The sequence below is a fragment of the Protopterus annectens genome, chromosome 2.part1 (genome assembly GCF_019279795.1).
Source record: "Protopterus annectens isolate FY-2018-M chromosome 2.part1, PAN1.0, whole genome shotgun sequence".
NCBI classification, from domain to species: Eukaryota; Metazoa; Chordata; order Ceratodontiformes; family Protopteridae; genus Protopterus; species Protopterus annectens.
Genome location: NC_056729.1, coordinates 1,857,774,186 through 1,857,798,346, shown reverse-complemented (window position 1 = coordinate 1,857,798,346; position 24,161 = coordinate 1,857,774,186). Strand labels below are relative to the sequence as shown.

At 40.6% G+C, this 24,161-nt stretch overlaps 1 protein-coding gene across 1 annotated transcript in view; it reads right to left on the bottom strand.

Moving 5' to 3' along the window:
- Positions 1-2,326: 2,326 nt before the first annotated feature.
- LOC122795053 overlaps positions 2,327-24,161 on the bottom strand; it is an 853,954-nt gene continuing 832,119 nt past the window's right edge. The window contains exons 3-4 of the mRNA XM_044063628.1: positions 2,622-2,796; positions 2,327-2,367 (exon numbers count right to left, since the gene is read on the bottom strand). Coding sequence (XP_043919563.1) covers positions 2,327-2,367; positions 2,622-2,796 — 216 coding nt within the window. The remainder of the gene's footprint in view (positions 2,368-2,621; positions 2,797-24,161) is intronic.

The following is a 24,161-nucleotide window of genomic DNA, read 5'->3' as shown; positions in this document are numbered from 1 at the left end:
CAGATAGCTGGTGCCAGAGCCATGGCCTGAAGTTAAACGCCAAAAATGTATAGTCATACCCTTCGGGAAAAACAAGGTAACCCCAAGCTACCATATAGGTGGCAATCCACTAAGCACAGAAGAGGTTATCAGGGACCTGGGGACCCAGGTTGACAGTGGCCTTTCTTTTGACACTCACATTGCTAAAGTGGTTAGAAAGACCTTCTACATTGCCCACCTGATCATGAAGGGATTCACATCCAGATCTAGTGAGGTCATTGTTCCCCTGTACTCTTCACTTATCAGACCAATGATCGAGTACAATGCCCCATTCGGGATGTATCTCACCAGACATCTGCAGCAATTGGAGAGACCCCAAAGTTCCTCACCAAAAGGATAAAGGACTCCAAAATCTGTCATATGCTGCCAGATTGAAGAAACTCCAGCTCTATTCAGTCGATACCGCCTGCTCAGAGGTGACATGTGCCTGACATACAAGGCCATGTCCAACCTGGAATTAATGGACATGCTCCACCTCAAAAATCCAAATCCACCAAAACCACTAGAGCAAGCAACTTAAACCTTAGCATGGATATAAATAGGACGTGCTGGAGGGATAGATTTATCACTCAGAGACTCCCTATGCTGTGGAATAAAATCCCGGTCCATGTGAGGCAGAGCACCTCGCTGACTCTGTTCAAGAGAAATCTAGACCTGTGGATGGGAGATCGTAGGTTTACCCCGGGAATCATCTCTGTGTCACTGCTGGACAGAGGCACAACAAACTAATGGGCACAGTATTTTTTCATATAAGGGGTGGCGTAAGCCACAAAAATTTGGGCTAGGCTTATAAATGCCTTAGGGCAGATAGCCTAGTATAAACCTATGAACCTATGAATGTGTGTGCAAGGGAGTAAAGCAAGGTCAGGGTGAACTGTAATATTCACAGCAGAAGAAACAAACATCAATTTCTGCAAAAAATTAATGCTCATCTGTGACATGGACAGAAATAAAATACTCGACTTATTTGTCACATTATGGAAATTGGGACATTTCTCATTATTATGCATATATCTTTCTTTGCAAAGGAGCATGGTGACGACACAAACGATGCATCATTTTGAAGCTGACATTGAGCCACACAACCTGTACAATGACATGCAGTCGCTGTCTGCTACAGGTGATGAGATATTATGATTTGTTAAATTATCAGATTATGAGAAATATTATATTAATCATATTTCTGTGAATATCTAAGTAAAGGAGCATCACACAGTAATGGTTAAGGTATCATTTTAAAGCCAACATTCATACAGATTAATTACAATCTGTATGGGTCTACATGGTACATTCACCAAAATATTGTGATTTGCATTACCAAAAAGGTAAAAAATATGCATATCATCAGCATTTCTTGCTAATATTTAATAATGACTTAGATACACACTAATAACATTTACACTGTTGGAAAGATCAGTATCTGCTGAACAACTTTTGTACTGACATTTTTAGTCTAGCTCTTACGGTTAAAGGCAGAGTTATGAACATTTAGTTAACGGTTCACTTGAGTGAGAAAGTTGAAGCCAAAAAACAACACCCATAAAACACTCACACAGGCTAACCTGCAACTTCTTTGGAATTTGTTTCTGAAACATCGATTACCTTAAGCTGTGTGTCTAGAGTGGTGTAGCTGCAGGTAAGCCTGTGGAAGTTATGAACATTTGTTTTCTGTATGGTATTACAAATAGATTACCTTAAGCTCTGTGTCTAGAGTGGTGTAGCTGAAGGTTAGCCTGTGTAAGTTATGAACATCTGTTTCCTGTACGGTATTACAAATAGATTATCTTAAGCTCTGTGTCTAGAGTGGTGTAGCCGCAGGTAAGCCTGTGTAAGTTATGAACATTTGTTTTCTGTACAGTATTACAAATGGATTATCTGAAAATGAGCTCAGGCTGCACTGTTGTTTCTATGGTGGAAGTATGCAGACAGTATTTTCTGAACTGCTCCAGAGTGAACGAGTTAAGAGCTGGACTGTCATACTGTCACAGCTTGGGACTGCATTCACACAGCGACAGGGATGTATCACATAACAAAATCAGGCTGATGCACTGACACCTGCCTGGGGCTAATTCCCATTCATATCACCAATCTCCTGTTACAATAAGCTTTATGTTTAACAGCTGGACTGTCCTAGTGTCACAGCATGGGACTGCATTCACACAGGCACAGGGACGTCTCACATAAAATCAGGCTGATGCACTGACACCTGCCTGGGCGAATTCCCATTCATACCCCCAATCTCCTGTTACAATAAGCTTTATGATGATGTTTCATGTAGAATCTGGAACTATATCCGAGGTTTCTCATCAGAAGACTGATATCCCAATGCTGAAAACAATCTGCAAACCAAACTTAAGATTGCAGATAGAAAAGAGCCATCTTAGAAAAGCATAAAATAACACGCCTTACTAGGTAAAACAACGTAAGAATGTGACTACATTTTGACTACAGCAGAACAATTTTGTAAAACCAAGACTACTAGTACTGCTGCAGTCTTTGCATAGTTTTCTTCCCAAAGTGAGCCTTTTCCTCAGTAGACATACAATTCATTATACAAACTGCAATGAAGCCTCATTACTTACCTTCGCGTTGCATCACTCTCAGTATGTCTTCCAGATTTGGTGAACGAAACCTGTACCGTTCACTGTAAAGGCCTCTCCACAGATGTTTAGCTCCTCTGCGCTTTTCCACAACTTCAGTAACTAATCGTTTTGCAGTGAGGGTGGCACTGTTGTGTTCCTGTTTGTGTGCGTATTGCTATAAAGTATGGAAAAGTTTGTATGTAAATGAAAAGACCAATAACTTGCTATTTCTGTAACAAATTACTACTAGAAAGAACTTTTCCCCCAATTTTACCCCAACATTATACAAGTGTGATAGTACAATCCCCTTTTGTATCAGTCAGCACTGCTCAGGAAGACGAATAGAGAAAATTCTTATTAGAAACCCTCTGAAATCTAACTTCATCACTGACACTGTGTAAAAGTGAGCGCTTGAAAACCCTAAATATTTTATTTGACTTGACCCCAAAACCTTAGATTTCAGTTGAGTAAAACATGCCTAAAGGAAGGCTAGTAAAATTACGGTGCCTTAGAAAAGGAAAGAAACCCTTACTCATCCACTTTACCCAACTTCCTTAAGGTCGAACAGTATCGCATGAACAGAACTAAATCAGCTTTCATGCTGCAGTCTAATTCCATGGTTCTTCAATGGCGGATAACATATCAGAATCAACATCCCCTGACTGTCACTACATTGGGAAGCACAGTGCCAATCAGTGTTTCCCAGTATATAAAAATAAATAAATAAATAAATAAATAATCACTACTGCTGTGATTTCTAAGTGAGCACGGTCAAGGATTCTCTTTTTTTTGGGAGATTTCTCATTCAAAGTGCTGTGACCCTGGAGTTGGTACGTGTAAGTTCCGTGTGTTAAGGCTTGTCCAGTGCAAACAGCACTTGCAGTTTTTTCACCCCTCTGTAGTTCAGGCATTAGATTTTGGCACTTCTGATGCTCAAGGTTTTGCTTTTCAACACTTCTTAATGGAACCAGTGAGTAACACTGTATCAGCAGGTCACACTCTTAATGACGATAGTGGCAGCAGAATAAATAGCCAAATCAATATCAGGTGTGTAATTTGTAAGGCACAAGTGCATTTTTTGTTATAGTTAGCCTCTAGCAGTTCTATGAAATACACATTCCAGATGCCATTTCAGTTATAAATTAGTACCAGAGTGAAGCTGCAGAAGTGAGAAATAATAAAACTGTGGTTCATCTTTTCGGGAATTAAGAGCTAATTATTTAAGGGATTTCTTCTCCATTATCTTTTGTGCTGGTTGGCAGGTTGTGCCATGACAGTTTCTGCTTCTCTTGTAAACGAACTACATAAAGCAGGTATAAGAAGTGAATAAAGTATACTGCTTCTGTGAAAACTGCGGTTATTTAGTTTTGGTTTAACTATGAACAGCTCTTATAAATAAGCACTTTTCATTGCTAGGCTGCAGTTATGATGTTGTACCCACCTTACCTACAGACATAACTGCAGGCAAGCAGCAGCTTGGGAGTTGTAAAGGCTCAATTGACATGAATCTGAAGGAACGGATTATGGTCACGAAACGTCTACTTCTCAGGAAGGTGCTACATATTAGTCACTGCGTGTGTGTGTGTGTGTGTGTGTGTGTGTGTGTGTGTGTGTGTGTGTGTGTGTGTGTGTGTGTGTGTGTGTGTGTGTGTGTGTGTGTGTGTGTGTGTGTGTGTACGCGCGCGTGTGTCTGTGTGTGTATGCTTCTCTAATATGGAGGTGCCACAATTTGTGTACTTCTAAAGTAAATAACTACTTCAAGAATCTGCTTGGGTCTGGAATGCCTTTATGCTGCAGTTCTTTGTCTTCTTTTTCTTCTTTTTGTAATAATGATGGCTTGGAACTGAAACCAGCATGAAAGACTGAGATGACCAATTAGTTTTACAAAAAATGCTAGGAATTTTGCATTCAGTTTTACTGGACAATGGGAGGTATAGCAAATAACTATATGTATGTATTATGTATGTATGTATGTATTTCAGCTACCATGCTGACTGACCATCTAGATACCATCACTACCACGCATTCTTTACATTCCCTGGCCAATGGCCATTCAGTCATCCAGGAACCCATGAGGGAGTTCTCCATTTTGACATAACCTCTCAAATGGCTAATTTAAAGGCTAGTTCCCCTCCCCCATTGGTGGGCAAGCTCCTACCACAATGCATTGAAGGCTGCCAATATGTATGCAGTTTATCAGAGTTAAGCACACCATAAACCATTCTCTTTCTCCACTATAAATCAGCACTGCAGGAGATCTGAATGTCTCCCTCCCTCTCATGATGGGCAATCCAGCACTGACCACTCACTCCCAACATCCCCTACCGGTCTGCTTATTTCAACTCCTAAGCCACTAACTGATCCTGTATCGTCTGGGTCATAGTCAGAGCTTAAATCCACTATGTCACGGAGCCAGACAGAGGTCCTTTAATAATAATTTTAAAAAAACGTTTGCACTTACTTTTACTGGAGAGTGAGAGATGTAGCACAGAAATAAATTTTAATCAAGAAAGCAGGCAATCATAAAAATAAATCACTTCTGTAAATGACTGTCTCTGCAAGTCAACACAAGCAATTATCCTGACTGACAGATATGTTTCACATTTATGAAATGGATCTTTGCCATTATATGATTGAAGTGGATGTATTACATCAAGCACTCCTCTTAATGTTCATACATCTATATATATGCACATAGACACACACACACACACAAACACGCTTGCACACACACACACACACACATATATATATATATATATATATATATATATATATATATGGGATCCATTTAGTATATCAAATTTACATTTCAGTGCAATGTAAATTCAACAGTACACTTCCGCGAAAGTGCATTTTGTCGAAAATGTACTTTTGTGTGAAAATAAAAATAAAAGTAAAAAAAAAAAAAGAAGAAATAAAAACATGCACTTTGCATGTAGCCTTAGTTGTACAACAACGTTTAGTGTTGATGTACAACTAAGCAAACTAGCGCTGAGATCGTGGTACAGTGGGGATAAGGGAATATTCCCTTTTCCCCACTGTAGTGCGATCTTGGAGTGAGAATATTAAAGTGGGGGCGTGCAGGGGCACAGCCCCTCACATGGAGGGTGCAGGGGGGCTGTTGTTTTTGTGCCAAAAGTACCTTTTGGAATTGTGACCAAAAAGTTCAACCTTGTTCTCATCAGACCATAACACATTTTCCCCACATGCTTTTAGGAGACCTGATATATTGTTTTGCATAGTTTAGCCTGGCCTGGTTGTTTTTCTGAGTAATAAAAGGCTTGCTTCTTAAACCCTACCCCATAGTCCAGACATATGAAGAATACGGGAGATTGTTGTCACATGTAGCTCACAACCAGGGGCGGCTCGTGGCATAGGGCTGCCGGACTGCAGCCCCCTCAAAAATAAAAAAAGAAAGAAAAAAAAAATGAAAAATAAAAAAAAATATTTTTTTAAAATTCGCGGACTTCGCGCATAGACCGAGTCCCGACTTATCAGTCTATGCGCATGCTCAAGGCAGCCCGGCCGTCCCATAGGGGACACAAGGAGCGCCTGTGCACTTTACAGTGCACAGACCCGCCAGGATTATGGGACGCGTCCGGACTGCAAGAGGAGCAGCAGGGACTCGGGACAGAGCCTTAGGGATCTCGTCGGGCCGGGAAGGAGCATTGGGATCTCGCGGTCTTCAGTATTGCGCTGGAAGGATGTATGTGGACGTTAACTCTGGATGTATTCATTCAGGTAAGGTGCCTTTAATTTACAATGTTTATTTTATTGAGTTTGTGCTTTTTCTTTTATATGGTGCTTGTGCTTTACTGGAGTTTGTGTATGGTGCTTGTTTTACTGGAGTTTGTGTATGGTGCTTGTTTTACTGGAGTATGTGTATGGTGCTTGTTTTACTGGAGTTTGTGTATGGTGCTTGTTTTACTGGAGTTTGTGTATGGTGCTTGTTTTACTGGAGTTTGTGTATGGTGCTTGTTTTACTGGAGTGTGTGTATGGTGCTTGTTTTACTGGAGTGTGTGTATGGTGCTTGTTTTACTGGAGTGTGTGTATGGTGCTTGTTTTACTGGAGTGTGTGTATGGTGCTTGTTTTACTGGAGTGTGTGTGTGTGGTGCTTGTTTTACTGGAGTGTGTGTGTGTGGTGCTTGTTTTACTGGAGTGTGTGTGTGTGGTGCTTGTTTTACTGGAGTGTGTGTGTGTGTGGTGCTTGTTTTACTGGAGTGTGTGTGTGTGGTGCTTGTTTTACTGGAGTGTGTGTGTGTGGTGCTTGTTTTACTGGAGTGTGTGTGTGTGTGGTGCTTGTTTTACTGGAGTGTGTGTGTGTGGTGCTTGTTTTACTGGAGTGTGTGTGTGTGGTGCTTGTTTTACTGGAGTGTGTGTGTGTGGTGCTTGTTTTACTGGAGTGTGTGTGTGTGGTGCTTGTTTTACTGGAGTGTGTGTGTGTGGTGCTTGTTTTACTGGAGTGTGTGTGTGTGGTGCTTGTTTTACTGGAGTGTGTGTGTGTGGTGCTTGTTTTACTGGAGTGTGTGTGTGTGGTGCTTGTTTTACTGGAGTGTGTGTGTGTGGTGCTTGTTTTACTGGAGTGTGTGTGTGTGTGCTTGTTTGTGTGTGTGTGTGTGTGTGTGTGTGTGTGTGTGTGTGTGTGTGTGTGTGTGTGTGTGTGTGTGTGTGTGTGTGTGTGTGTGTGTGTGTGTGTATGTGGGTGTGTGTGTGTGTGTGTGTGTGTGTGTGTGTGTGTGTGCGAGCAGGAGATAGAGGTGGGTGTGTGTGTGTGTGTGTGTGTGTGTGTGAAAATGCCCAGGTGCTTATGGTGGTGTGGTAGGGAATGCCTCAGGCTTGAACCCTGTACCCTGTATGCAGGTGTTAAAGACTTGAGTTCCCTACCCACCACCATTTGTAAAAAAATTCAGATTTTACCTCATATTCGATCTGATCTGTTCCTCATAATATCTGTGGTTTGTAAATGTTGCAATGCTTGATATTTGATGGTGTAGTAGTAGCATTGTTGCCTCACAGCTGCAGGTTCTTGGGTTTGATTCTTGGCTGGGGTTCCTTCTTTGTGGGGTCTGTATCTTCTCCCTGTGTTTGTGTGGGTTTGCTTTTGTGCCCTCCCATGTTACAAAGACATGTCTGCATTATTTCTTCCTGGGCCTCTGCTGAAAATTGTTTATTTGTTCCAAGTCAGACTGTCCTGATTAAAAATGTTAAATAAAATTGACAGGCATTGGAATTTCAGACTTAAGGGTTTCTGAATGTTTAATTCCTTGCATTTGATGGTGCAGTGGTAGTATTGTTGCCTCACAGCTATAGGTTTTCTGGTTTGATTCTTGGTTGGGGTGGCTTCTGTGTGGAGTCTGCATCTCCTCCATGTGTTTGTGTGGATTTGCTTTGGTGCCCTGCCATTTTACAAAGACGTGTCTGCAGTTTTAATCCCTGCTGAAAATTGGTTTTGTTCTGTCCGCAGTAAAATTGACAGGCATTTGAATTTCAGACTTCAGGTTTCTGAATGTTTAATTCCTTGCATAATTGATGGTGCGGTGGTAGTATTGTTGCCTCACAGCTATAGGTTTTCTGGTTTGATTCTTGGTTGGGGTGGCTTCTGTTTGGAGTCTGCATCTCCTGCCTGTGTTTGTGTGGATTTGCTCTGGTGCCCTGCCATTTTACAAAGATGTGTCTGCAGTTTTAATCCCTGCCTCTGCTGAAAATTGTTTTGTTCTGTCCGCAGTAAAATTGACAGGCATTTGAATTTCAGACTTCAGGTTTCTGAATGTTTAATTCCTTGTATAATTGATGGTGCAGTGATAGTATTGTTACCTCACAACTATAGGTTTTCTGGTTTGATTCTTGGTTGGGGTGGCTTCTGTCTGCATCTCCTCCCTGTATTTGTGTGGATTTGCTCTGGTGCCCTGCCATTTTACAAAGACGTGTCTGCAGTATTAATCCCTGCATCTCTGCTGAAAATTGTTTTTGTTCTGTCCGCAGTAAAATTGACAGGCATTTGAATATCAGACTTCAGGTTTCTGAATGTTTAATTCCTTGCAGATTTGATGGTGCAGTGGTAGTATTGTTGCCTCACAGCTATAGGTTTTCTGGTTTGATTCTTGGTTGGGGTGGCTTCTGTGTGAGTCTGCATCTCCTCCATGTGTTTGTGTGGATTTGCTCTGGTGCCCTGCCATTTTACAAAGACGTGTCTGCAGTTTTAATCCCTGCTGAAAATTGGTTTTGTTCTGTCCGCAGTAAAATTGACAGGCATTTGAATTTCAGACTTTAGGTTTCTGAATGTTTAATTCCTTGCATAATTGATGGTGCGGTGGTAGTATTGTTGCCTCACAGCTATAGGTTTTCTGGTTTGATTCTTGGTTGGGGTGGCTTCTGTTTGGAGTCTGCATCTCCTGCCTGTGTTTGTGTGGATTTGCTCTGGTGCCCTGCCATTTTACAAAGATGTGTCTGCAGTTTTAATCCCTCGTCTCTGCTGAAAATTGTTTTGTTCTGTCCGCAGTAAAATTGACAGGCATTTGAATTTCAGACTTCAGGTTTCTGAATGTTTAATTCCTTGTATAATTGATGGTGCAGTGATAGTATTGTTACCTCACAACTATAGGTTTTCTGGTTTGATTCTTGGTTGGGGTGGCTTCTGTCTGCATCTCCTCCCTGTATTTGTGTGGATTTGCTCTGGTGCCCTGCCATTTTACAAAGACGTGTCTGCAGTATTAATCCCTGCATCTCTGCTGAAAATTGTTTTTGTTCTGTCCAGTAAAATTGACAGGCATTTGAATTTCAGACTTCAGGTTTCTGAATGTTTAATTCCTTGCAGATTTGATGGTGCAGTGGTAGTATTGCTGCCTCACAGCTATAGGTTTTCTGGTTTGATTCTTGGTTGGGGTGGCTTCTTTGTGGAGTCTGCATCTCCTCTCTGTGTTTGTGTGGATTTGCTCTGATGCCCTGCCATTTTACAAAGACGTGTCTGCAGTATTAATCCCTGCGTCTCTGCTGAAAATTGTTTTTGTTCTGTCCGCAGTAAAATTGACCGGCATTTGAATTTCAAACTTCATGTTCTTCAGAATACATAGTAGCACAACCTTTTTTTCCTAGCAATTTTCTAAGTTTATAAGATGAATATTTTAAATTTGTCCCTATTTTTGGGACTGTATTCCCCCATTATTGGCTTCGTCCAGGTTTTTGTGCTAAGATTGACAGCTATGGCAAGAACTGAATTCACTGAATATGGACTGTAGAATTGTGCATATTTACTGATAAAGGTGCACTGTAGAATTGTGCATATTTACTGATAATGGTGGACTGTAGAATTGTGCATATTTACTAATAATGGTGGACTGTGGAATTGTGCATATTTACTAATAATGGTGGACTGTAGAATTGTGTATATTTACTAATAATGGTGGACTGTGGAAGTCTGAGTAGACTTTTTATGATAAATGTTCTCAACTGGGCAGTTTTGCCATTATGGGTGCATATGTTTTGTTTCATTGCTTACTGGAAAATGTTCAAAACAAATTTAAAACACCCTCTAACAAGTGTACTGTATTGTACAAGGAATATAATTTTTAGTACAATGAGGAAGGTGTATCAAAGAGCACATGTATGTTTCATATGCAAGGGCCTATGATTCAAAACAGCCCAAAATTAATCTTTATCTGCCACTGGCAAAATGTATTTTCTTTGAATGTGGGTTTCAATGCTGTTTCAATGAATGTGAGTTTCAAGGGCAGAGAAGTTTTAATGCTAAGTTTTCATTGTGAGACTGCATTGCTTTGTTTAACAGATGACTTAATGTTTGTGCTGTAAAATACAAAATAAAACTTTCAAATGAAGTCCAATCATTGAAGTAAAGCAGTATGCACATTAGTGTTTATGGTAAATGGAGTGAAATAGCCAAGTAATGGTTAATTGGAATGGCTGCAGAGGCTCCAGTTCAACCATTATTTTGTCAGGGGAAGGGCAGCAAACTCAGACAGGCCCAGCTGAACTATACCTCCCAACTGTCCAGATTTTCAAAGAATGAATAGATTTTTGCTTCTTATTTTTGGTTTGTTGTTCATAAAATTTGTAGTTTTAATTCCTAAATGATTTGCCAGAAGTCACTAAATAATAAGTTTCAGACTTCATAACCTTCATAAAATGCATGTTAAAGTAAGAGCCGTTCTATCAACTGTCTCAATTTATACAAGAGCAATTTTTAGTACTGTTTATATGTGCCCCAATATATTTGGCCTTGTTCAGATTTACTGCATTAACAGGTTGAGAGGTACATGCAAATAAATTGCTTTATAGAATTAGGCATAGCCAACCTCTCAACTGTCCCCAATTTTGGCTCAAAATGTTGCTCTTCCCCTAATAATCCCTCCATAAAATAGCAATTTTGGAAGAAAACATGGAGGGTTTACAATTAAGAAATAACTGTAATAATCAAAGTTATAGATTACTTGAAATGCATGTAGATTCTTTTATTTTGTCAGCTGCTCAATGTAGCAGTACTAATATTAAAGTGTCCCTTCTTTGACAGGTAGAAGCTGTATTGTGTGTCTATTTTATATTTTTGCATCACATTTTTGGTCCATTTTTCATAAAATTGTGTTTTTGGCAAATTAGTGACAAATCACTAAAGACTGAAGTTAGAAAATGACAGACATTTGAGTTTCAGATTTTATACCCTTCAGAAAATTCATACTAATGCAAGACCTATTCTATTATCTTTCTAAGTTTATTAGAGCAATATTTAAAAATTGTCCTTATTGTTGTGCCTTTGTCCCACTTCTGTGTATGGCTTTGTCCAGATTTCTTGCTCTTGAAGTTGAGAGGTATGACAAATGTGTCAGGGCCATCACAGTCAGCCAGAGAGATTTCAAATTGTGACATGCTTGTTGCACCCCACTCCCCATGTAGTGACTCTGGATGTGTCCAAGCAAGGCAAGGAGTAGTTGTATCTACCTTGGATGGGGAGGACACACTGCATAAGTACTACAGTGGCTTTTCATCTGTCCTTGATTTTGCAGAATGGTCTGGTTTCTGTCATATTTTTGTACTGTTGATTTATGCTTATTACTCAAAGTGCCTGTTGCTCTGTGTTTAAGTAGCAATGCTTTAATGACCATAAGGTAAGCTTGTCTGACATCGTAAGATGCAAGTAAGCTTTAATAAGCATACTGTTAAAGAATTGCCAACATTGAAAGCCTTTCTGTTGTTGCCATGCAGAGAATACTTGACTAGATAATGTATAAGCCTTGGGTATTAAAGGACAGGATTCCATTATTTTAAAAAGCTCATTACACTTGTTGGAGACTTCCAGTCATCTCTACAGGCTTTACCCGTAAACTAAACAGAATGCCAATCATGTGTGGTCCATAACCTGTACAGTAATCCTTTAAGCAATGTATCTTGAGCTTGTTTCTTGTTTGCTTTTCATTTTTACTTTTATCATGTTTTCCCCATGAAACAAGTTGTCAGGCAGCAGGTCTTTTTGGATAAGAAACATTTTTACAAGTGGGGCATCACATAGATTTCTACTTTCAGCATGTTGCTTGGTACTTTAATAAAGCTGAATATATTATAATTAGAACTGCAGTGCAAGGAGAAGTGGTTTGAGTTGAGTGCTTCTGGTTTTTCTTATACTTGATTTTGACTGGCATTCCAGTAATGTATTTCAAAAGTAATTTATTTTTCATGCCTCACAACCTTTTGTTTCCATCTAGATATTAAGTAAGCTGTCATGCAGCCAATGCATTGAAATATTTTTATTCTTCTACACTTATTTTTGTCTTGATTGGACTTTCATAATGATGGTTTGCCACCCAGGGCAGCGTATTTAATTAAAGTTAGTTTTTTTGTGGTTTTGTGCATAGCTCCTCCCCTTTATGGTTGACCACACCCCTTCCCTTTGACCCCGCCCATTCAGCATCTCCTGCAGCCCCCCTGTGATTTGAAGTCACCAGCCGCCACTGCTCACAACCAGTACTTGCCAGAAATTCCTGCAGCTCCTTCAGTGTTGCTGTAGGTCTCTTGGCAGCCAGTTTTCTTCTTGTCTTTTCATCAATTTTGGAGGGACGTCCAGTTCTTTGCAATGTCGTTATTGTTCCATATTTTCTCCACTTTTTGATGACTGTCTTCACTGTGTTCCAATGCTGTGGAAATTTTTTTGTACCCTTCTCCTGACTGATACCTTTCAACAATGAGAGCCCTTAGATGCTTTGTAAGCTCTCTGCGAACCATGGCTTTTGCTGTAGCAGGCAACTGAGTAGATGTCAAGAAAATCCTACGAGGACAGCTCAACATTATTCAGGGTTAATCACAGTCTCTTTAATTGATGGCAGGTGTATACCCACGAAGAATGAATGCTGTAATTAAATCAAAAGGTCCTTCAACAAAGTATTAGTTTGAGGGTGGGAACACAACAAAGTATTAGTTTAAGGGTGTGCACACTTCTGCAACCAGCGTATTGTACGTTTTTTATTTTTATATTTTTTCCCTAACAGATTTGTTTGTTTTTCAATTGAATTGTACAGGTTATAGGTCACATTAAAGGTGGGAAAAAGTTCTAAAATGACTTATTGTGGTTTCATTTTTTTATATCACAAAAAACTGGCATTTTAGCAGAGGTGTGTACAATTTTTATATCCACTGTGTGTGTGTGTGTGTGTGTGTGTGTGTGTGTGTGTGTGTGTGTGTGTGTGTATATATATATATATATATGTACATGCATACATATATAATATACACACATATATTCATAAACACCTGTCCATAAACTATGTCTTGATTAGCAATATTTTTTTGTTCTTTTTACATGTTTTTGCTCTGTCTTTGAGCTTCTTCACTACGAATCCACTGAAAATAGAACTTCCCAAACGGACATCCATAGTCAATAAATGGATTTTTTCCCATTAATTTGGGATGGGTCAGAGAAGTGTTTCTAAATTCCTAAGCAGGTGAAAGAACATAAATGTTTATAAATTACAATGCCCCTTAAACCCAACATGACCTTTAAGTAACAAGATAACATCCATTGCACGTAAATTCAGCTACTTAGAAGTCCAAGGTATCCTTATGTACATCTAATTTAATAAAACTATCACCCCCAAGCTTAATCAACAAGGCAAAGCCCCAGCATCCACAAACCACCTTGATCGCTAACACTTAAAGGCACTCCCAACTCCACAAAACAAAGCTCTTACCACACCCTTTTCTAACAAGATAATATTCTAGCATCCACACAGCCATTTCCAAGATTATCTAACATAGCATCCCCTAAATACAACAATCACCCAACCTTAACCCAAAAAGGAAATGCACATTCACCCACCCAACCACTTCTATGGCAGTCCATCATAACCATCATCATATGAAATAATGAAAGCTCACCATGTCCATATCCTGTACCTAAGTACCTACAGTCCATCATAACCATCACCATATCAAACAATGAAAGTCCACCATGTCTATATCCTGTACCCAAGTACCTACAGTCCATCATAACCATCACCATATCTTAAACAATGAAAGCCCACCATGTCCATATCCTGTACCTGATTACCTACAGTCCATCATAACCATCATCATATCAAACAATGAAAGCCCACCATGTCTGTATCCTGTACCCAAGTACCTACAGTCCATCATAACCATCACCATATCAAATAGCGAAAGCTCACCATGTCCATATCCTGTTCCTAATTACCTACACTCCATCATAACCATCATCATATCAAACAATGAAAGACCGTCATGACTGTATCCTGTACCTACACCACCCATTTCCATGGTAACCAGATCTGTGGAACAGAGTGATGGAGTCATGGCTGCACCTCAGCTGACCAGAGTTTAACCAGTAAGTCCTGGGCTGGAAGAGTTTACTGGAGATGCTTGGGAGAGGCAGATAACTCAGTGCATGAGCACCACTGGAAGGACAGACGGGTACTAATACATTCACAGACTGCAAAAGGCTGAGCCTGTAGGACACATAGGTATTAATACTTTCAGACTGAGGGGGTGGGCCTGTAGGACTGACAGGTACTAATACATTCACAGATTGAAAAGGGATGAGACTGGAAGACATATAGCTATTAATACAGTTAGACTGAGAGCTGAGCCTGTAGAATAGACCTTGTCTATATTACGTTGTCAAAAGGGCTATTCATCGAACGGCCCTTTCATCGACACGTAAATACCAAACTACCAAAACTTTGAACAGCCACATAAGATTTAGATTTAGATTTAGGTTCATAAGCAAATGTTTTCTCAGGGGAGAAAAAATAAATCGCTTTGCCAACAACAAAAAAGCAAATTTTCATACCCTACGAAGTGGAGGGGCTTTGCCTCCACCCCCAACTAAATATACCAACTCCAAGATCTCACTACAGTGCAAGAAAGGGCAAATTCCTGTCTATGGCCAAGCGATTTTTTCCCGTGAGAAAAAATTTGTTTATGTGACCATTCGAAGTTTTGGTAGTTAAGTGTTTATGTGTCGATGAAAAGGCATTAGATGAATAGCCCTTTCTACAATGTAAATGGAACCCGGATAGACCAGTAATAATACATTCACATACTGCAAATGGATGGGCCTGTAGGTCAGACCAGTACTAATACATTCATATACTGCAAAGGGATGGGCCTGTAGGACATATAGGTATTAATACAGTCAGACTGAGGGCTGAGCCTGTAGGACATATAGGTATTAAAGGGACACTATCTCGTTCCTGAAATTACATTTCTGCCTCGGTCCGAAGATCCAACGTTGTCAATCACTGAACTAATCCCCTCCCCTTTTTTGACATCAGTGCTGATGTCACAGTAATCCAACCCGCAGCATTAAGTTACTTTAAAAAGTTGTGCAAAGCTCTGTTCCAGTCCTGCTTTTCTTCCGTCTGAAATAAGAGACTCCATGTTCTGTTCCCTGCTTCAAACAGTGCTTCCTGCTTCTTATCTGTTTCAAAATAGCTTGAGGTAAATATTGATGTAGGCACTTCTTTCTTTACTTTTTTTTTTTTTATGTGCTACTACCCAATTGAAGATTGCAGTAAAACCGAGAAGTATGCCAGGCGTAATCAACTTTTCTGCAGGGAATAGACAGCCTTTTACAATTAGTTAATATATATTTCCAGGGCCGGTGCTAGTATTTTGGGGGCCCCCAGCAAGTTTCAAGTTGGGGGCCCTACCCAGGAGAATATAAAAAGTGTGACCATACTGCCATCACGCCTCCTTCCCTATCAAGCTCATGAAGCACCGTTTAACAATCACTGTGTAGTATTATTACAGTCAGACCATTAAAAAGACTTGAAATGTCAAGGTACACACTGGCTGGCATTTAGTACCAATGTTACATTATGACAAGCCCCTGTACCACAGTAAGGTAGCCACTCACAATGGTACACACACACACTGACTGGGACTGTGCAGTGGTGTAGCAGTTAACTTTGTCACCCCCCCCCTCAGCAAGAGGTTCTCTGGTTCGATTCTCAGCTGGGGTGCCTTCTGTGTGGAGTCTGCATGTCCTCCCTGCATTTGTGTGGTTTCCTCCCACATTCCAAAGACATGCTTCTGCAGCATTTCTCCCTGGGCCTCTGCTAAAAATAGGCTCTGTCCTAGTCGGACTTTCCCGGTCAACAAATGTTAAATAAATAAAATTTAGTACCAATAAATTATGACAAGCCACTGTACCACAGCAAGGTAGCCACACACAAAGGTTCACACACTGACTGACATTTAATACTAATGTTACATTACAACATTATGGCAAGCCTCTGTACAGCATCAAGGTAGCCAGTCCCGCAGCAGTACACAAAGACACCAACACAGACTCCCTCACACAGGACAGAGACACAAGGCAGACAGTTACACAGACTCGCAGACAGGACACAGACACCCACACATGATGGACAGCACTACAGTATGACTGAACATTAAGAATTTAAAATACTGGGCTTATGAACTAATAATGATGCTAAAATCAGATTTTGCAGTAGCATGCGTTCTGTGACCACACATTTTAGAAGAACAGACCAAAACTAACAAACATCTGGACATTGTGCAACATTCTCACAGTCTCTACCAACCTCCTACCCTCTCAGCATAATTCCAAAGCTGAAAATAACTGCAGAACAAATGTGTAACATCAAGGATGGTTACAGACATTGCTATGATAAACTTAGAAAGATATTAGAATAACAGGGATTTCATTAGCATTCATTACAATAATTAGTACATTCTGCAGAACTCTCATAGTCCCCCCAAAAGTCTCAGCACAATTCTAGAGGAGGTACAAAAAAAGAAAAACAAAAACAAAACAAGGACGTAACATTAGGGGGTTTAAAACACTGTGGTTATGACCTAATAAAGATGGCAGGATGGTAGAATAACAGATTTTTCCAGTAGCATGCACTGTGTGAATTCACATTTTTGATGACTAACAGACCAAAAATACAGGTCAAATATCTAAACATTGTGCAACATTCTCACAGCCCCTACCCCTCACGTCTAACCTCACAGCTTAACAATTCCAGACAAAGCCCCCCCCAAAAAAAAGAAAGAAAATGCAGAACAAAGGCATAACATCAGGGATAGTTTGAAACTTTGCTTTGATCAGCTTCGATAGTAGAACAGGGGTTACACTGGCACGCATTAAGACATCAGTACATTCTGCAGAATTGTCACAGCCCTTACCCCCCAGTATCTCAGCACAATAAATCTGGATGAAGTGAAAGTAAAATAAAAACACAAAGGCATAACATAAAAAACAATGTGCTTATCAGCAAATATAGATGCTGGAATAACAGATTATGATGTAAAATGCATTGCGTACCCCACATGTTTTAATGAAAATAGATAAATACCAGGCAAATATCTGAATATTGCACAACATTGTCAGAGACTGCAACCCCCCCCCACCAACCTGTCAGCACAATAACTCTAGACAAAGCAAAATATTATCATAGAACAAAGGCGTACCATCAGGGATAGTTGTAAACGCTGCCGGTGTACACAATACTAGTATAACAGGGTTTGCATTAGTATACATTAAAACAGCAGCTGTACATTCTGCAACATTCTCATAGCTATTAACTCCCCTCCCAACCTGTCAGCACAATAATTCTGGACAGAGCAAAAAATGATCATAGAACAAAGGCGTACCATCAGGGATCGTTGTAAACGCTGCTGATGTACACAATACTAGTATAACAGGGTTTGCATTAGTATACATTAAAACAGCAGCTGTACATTCTGCAACATTCTCATAGCTATTAACTCCCCTCCCAACCTCTCAGCACAATAATTCTGGACAGAGCAAAAAATGATCATAGAACAAAGGCGTACCATCAGGGATAGTTGTAAACGCTGCCGGTGTACACAATACCAGTATAACAGGGTTTGCATTAGTATACATTAAAACAGCAGCTGTACATTCTGCAACATTCTCATAGCTATTAACTCCCCTCCCAACCTCTCAGCACAATAATTCTGGACAGAGCAAAAAATGATCATAGAACAAAGGCGTACCATCAGGCATAGTTGTAAACGCTGCCGATGTACACAATACTAGTATAACAGGGTTTGCATTAGTATACATTAAAACAGCAGCTGTACATTCTGCAACATTCTCATAGCTATTAACTCCCCTCCCCACCTCTCAGCACAATAATTCTGGACAGAGCAAAAAATGATCATAGAACAAAGGCGTACCATCAGGGATAGTTGTAAACGCTGCTGCTGTACACAATACTAGTATAACAGGGTTTGCATTAGTATACATTAAAACAGCAGCTGTACATTCTGCAACATTCTCATAGCTATTAACTCCCCTCCCAACCTCTCAGCACAATAATTCTGGACAGAGCAAAAAATGATCATAGAACAAAGGCGTACCATCAGGGATAGTTGCAAACGCTGCCGGTGTACACAATACTAGTATAACAGGGTTTGCATTAGTATACATTAAAACAGCAGCTGTACATTCTGCAACATTCTCATAGCTATTAACTCCCCTCCGAACCTCTCAGCACAATAATTCTGGACAGAGCAAAAAATTATCATAGAACAAAGGCGTACCATCAGGGATAGTTGTAAACGCTGCCGATGTACACAATACCAGTATAACAGGGTTTGCATTAGTATACATTAAAACAGCAGCTGTACATTCTGCAACATTCTCATAGCTATTAACTCCCCTCCCAACCTCTCAGCACAATAATTCTGGACAGAGCAAAAAATGATCATAGAACAAAGGTGTAGCATCAGGCATAGTTGTAAACGCTGCCGGTGTACACAATACTAGTATAACAGGGTTTGCATTAGTATACATTAAAACAGCAGCTGTACATTCTGCAACATTCTCATAGCTATTAACTCCCCTCCCAACCTCTCAGCACAATAATTCTGGACAGAGCAAAAAATGATCATAGAACAAAGGCGTACCATCAGGGATAGTTGTAAACGCTGCCGGTGTACACAATACTAGTATAACAGGGTTTGCATTAGTATACATTAAAACAGCAGCTGTACATTCTGCAACATTCTCATAGCTATTAACTCCCCTCCCAACCTCTCAGCACAATAATTCTGGACAGAGCAAAAAATGATCATAGAACAAAGGTGTAGCATCAGGCATAGTTGTAGACATTGCCGGTATACATAAAACAAACTAGCAGAACAGGGTTTGCATCATTAAAACATCTGGATATTCTGCAGCATTCTCACCGCTACTAATATTTCAGCCCAATTGTACACAAAACAAAAATGCAATATTGAATATTCTTATGCAAGACTAGATAAAAAAAACTACATCAAATCTGGACATTAATTACAAACAAGCCTTCCTTTCTCAAACTCTTAGCAGAAGAATTCTGGACAAAGATAAAATAAAACTGTTACAACCACAGCCCCCCACCCACACCCACACACACACACACACACACACACACACACACACACAAATCATCTTAGTGTAACAACTCTGCAGAAAAAAAGCTATACAATCCTCTCCCTAGGTCTCTCCCCCCCCCCCCAGCAAAAAATAAAGTTAAAAATAAACCCAGCAACTTACCTTTTCTGCAGTTGATAGAAGGCTGCTACTAATCCTCTGCTTGCTTCTACTACACACAGACCAGACCTGTTCAGCCCTTTTAAATTGCCCTCAAAAGACAGTTTTTCAGATCTTTAAGAAATTGCCCTTATAAGGGCAGTTAAACTAGAGCTGCTTTGCTGGTCCCAATGTCATTCCAGCAAAACCTGCATCCTCCATCCATCCTCACAGCATACCTCTCAACACCTTAGTATGAAAAATCCGGACAAAGCCAAAAATAATAGGGGTACAAAGGCTTAAAAATAGGGACACTTTTTAAATATTGCTTATATAAACTTACAAACTTGCTTTCAGACTTTGCTTTAGCATACATTTTTCTGAAGGATATAAAGTCTAAAACTTAAATGTATTTGCTATTTTTTAGTGACTTCAGTACTCATTACTGTATAAGAAAACCACAAATTTTATGAAGAACAAACCAAAAATATAAAGCAAAAATCTGGATATTCTTAAAAATCTGGGCAGTACAGATATTTGCCTAATGTCGACAATCAAAAGAACTGACCCAACAGACCACATATTAAGGTAAACCCAATCAGGAAGCTAGAACTTGCTTCTTGATATCTACAGCCAGTTAAGGTCCCTTGCTTCACTGAAGCGGACCTAATTGAGAGCAGCTAACAAGTAAAGCAAGGGACTTGATTGGCTGCAGCCATCAAGGAAGCAAGTTCTTTCAGGGAAAAAAAAAAAAAGCGGAATCGCGTGACGGCACTGCCGAAATGAACGAGGAGCCAAGCAAGGAGTGGATGCGACTTTGAAACCCGCGGCTGCTTCATATGGGGGCCCTCGTATGTGGGGAGATAATCAGGGGCTCCCCACGGCCGCGGGGTTTGGCGGGTGCCTAACGTTGGCTATGTATATTTCTTTAGTTCACGTGCTAAAATTCTCCTGCTTTGCCTCTTTCTACAGACAGCTACCAGTACAGCAATAATAAATCACTGTTCACTCAGTTCTTGAAACTGCACCGGAAAATAGGAAAGCATGCACATTGAGGGAACCAACATTTATGGTATGGCTCTGGGTCCCTTTTACTGTTTTTGTTTGTCATCTTACTATGTATACATTCAGATTTTTTTGTATTTCAATGTGCACTTTTTATTTGTTCTTGCAGGGCATACCATGGCACTCATTCGGTTACTGGTAGCTCGTATTATTTTACGTATTCAGTCACACTTGGGTATGCAGGACTGCATGAATTTAAGAGAGCCTTCCTAAACTCCTGCACTGTTGCTCGTTTCTCCTTAGAAGCATTTTAGGACTGAACAGGGTATAGTGAAGTAACTTTAATGATAGCTCTTAACCAACATGCTTCTTGCTTACTGAGTGCATGCTAACCTGGGTAAAGTTTGATTATGCACATTTTATATATGACAGCTGACTTCCTTTGCCAGTCATGTAATCAGTGAAAAGTACAGTTTTGTACCTACCATAAATGTAGATGTTCGAAGATCCACATTGCTGCAGTCCTTACATATGGGTAGTCCGCTGTCCTCGGTCGGCCCGAATACCAAAGTATTAGGCTGACGTCGGTCATGGGCGCTCAGATCTGACATCAGAGCGTCAGGGTATAAAAGCGCATGACCGACGTCATATCCTCAGTCTTTTCTTGCCCCAGATGTCAGAAGGCCCTAAAAGAAAGGCCACAGCCAAAAACAGAATACCTCCCAAAAACATGCCCAACAACAACCACCACCCAAACCATATAACCATGCCAAACTACAGTGGGGAAGGAGGGAGGGTAAATTGGACTGCAGCAATGTGGATCTTCAACATCTACATTTATGGTAGGTACAAACTGTACTATGTTCTTCATCTCACATTGCTGCAGTCCTTACATATGGGTAGAATCCCAAAGCAGAGGAAAGGGAGGATGGCAAAATCATAAAGCATTAGGGGCTGCTAAAATGCCCTGTAATATAGCAGTGGCAAATCCAGCCCTAGACTTAGAATAGAGAGGAAGGTGGTAATGTTTAGAAAAAGTATGTACTGAACTCCAAGTAGCTGCCTCCAAAATATCTTTTGTAGCTTCCCCCCCTTAGAAAGGCAGTAGAAGTGGCAGTAGCTCTAGTGGAATGAGGTCTGATTCCAGCCGGAATCTCCTTACCATGATGGGAATAACAGAAAGAAATACAAAAACCAATCCATTTAGAAATAGTTTGTTTTGAAACAGGTTTTCCCTGAGAACCCAAAGCAAAAGAAACAAACAACTGCTGAGACTGCCTGAACCCCTTGGTTCTGCTCAAATAGTAACGCAACTGCCTGTGAATATCCAAAGTATGCAAAATCTTCTCCCTTTTATTTTGGGGGTCTGCATAAAAAGTAGGCAAATTAATAGTTTGGTTCAAGGCCACACTAGACACCACTTTAGGCATAAAGGAAGGATTAGTATGCAAAGATACCCTATCCTTATGAAAAATCAGGAAAGGTTCCACTGCCATAAGGGCCTGTAATTCAGAAACCCTTCTTGCAGAGGTAATGGCCAACAAAAAAGCAGTCTTCCATGACAAATACTTTAACTCGGCAGTAGCTGCAGGCTCAAAAGGTTGTAGAGTAAGTTTTTCCAACACGAAATTGAGATCCCAAGCAGGAGTAGGAGCTCTACGTGGGGGTCTTATGTTCTTAGCCCCTCTAAGAAATTGCTTAAACAAAGGATGAGAAAATAAAGGAGGGTCACAGTCATAGTGAGCAGAAATGGCTGCAGCATGAACCTTTATGGAGGAGAAGGACAAACCCTTGTCCAATAACTCAGTAAGATATTGAAGAGAAACACTTAAATCAGGCTTGGAAACATCAAAGTCCTTCCCTTTGCTCCAAATAAAAAATCTCCTCCATTTATCAGCGTAAACTTTCCTTGTACTAGGCCTCCTGGCCTCCAAAATAACATTCAAAACTTGTTGTGGAAGCTGAGACCCTCCAGAGTCTAAAACAGAATATGCCAGGCTGTTAGATGCAGAGACTGAATCCTGACATTGAGGAAGTGACTGTCCTCTTGTGACAAAAGGTGCAGAATCAAAGGCAGAGGCCATGGAGGCTCTCGTACTAAACTCCTCAGTAGTGGGTACCAGTGCTGTCGAGGCCAATCCGGCGCTATCAGAATCATGGATGGCTTGTCTTGTCTGGCCTTCAAGAGTACCTTGGGTAGAAGAGGCAGAGGTGGAAAGGCATATACATGAAGATTGTTCCAACTGAATGATAGAGCGTCCACCTTCCAAGCTGTGGGATGAAACATTTTTGTGCAAAACTTTGGCAACTGGTAATTTAGTGGAGAAGCGAACAGATCTATGTCTGGAGTTCCCCATAACACTGTCAACTTTTGAAATACATGAGGATCCAATTTCCACTCGTGAGGATCCACTATTTGTCTGCTCAACACATCTGCTAAGGAGTTCTGTGCTCCTGGTAGAAACCTTGCCTGAAGATTGAGGTGTAAACTGAGAGCAGTCTCCCACAAAATCATCGCTTGCCTGCAAAGAGGGTACGAATGAGTTCCCCCTTGCTTGTTGATGTACCACATGACAGTAGTGTTGTCTGTTTGAATCAACACCTGCCCTGGGTGAAGTAAATCCTTGAAAGCCATCAATGCAAATTGGACTGCTAACATCTCCTTCAAGTTGATATGCAAATGTTGAAGTCTGACAGGCCACGTGTCTTGCACCCATTTTCCATTGAGGTGTGCTCCCAAGCCTTGTCCGAGGCATCTGTCGTTAGAATCTGACTCGCCTCTGGTCGGGTCACAGAGAGTCCCTTGTTTAGGTGACATTCCTGAGCCCACCACAAAAATTCCTTCTGAATGCAAGGTATTATCCGAATGACAGTGTCTAGATCTTGGCAGTGTTGTGTCCATACATTTTGAGATACCATTGAAGCTTCCTCATATGCAGTTTGGCATTGGGAAGCACCAGAATACAAGATGCCATGAACCCCAAGGCTTGAAGGACTGTCCTTGCAGTCAGCCTGGACTGTAGAGACATTTGATGGAAATAAAGAGAAAGGCTTCTTTGTTTGTCCGGGTCAAAAGGCCATCTGGGAAGCTGTATTCAGTCTCACACCCAGAAAGCACATGTCCTGAGAGGGTACTAGACTGGACTTTGTTTCGTTCACAGAATACCCTAGGCATCTTAACACTACCATCACATACTGTAGATGATGAAGAAGGTCGTCCTTGTCTTGTGCAATAATCAGGCAATCGTCCAAATAAGGATAAATCTGTATTCCTCTTAACCTGAAAAAGGCTATCACTGGAGCCAGAACCTTTGTGAACACTCTGGGCAGTAGATAAGCCAAAGGGCAATGCAGAGAACTGATAATGTAAATTTCCAGCCCGAAAACGCAGGTACCTCCTGCAACTGGGCCTGATAGGAACATGAAGATAAGCCTCTTTTAGATCCAGAGTTACCATCCAGTGATCTTTTCCCAACAGAGGTAAAAGCTGTTGTAACGTCAGCA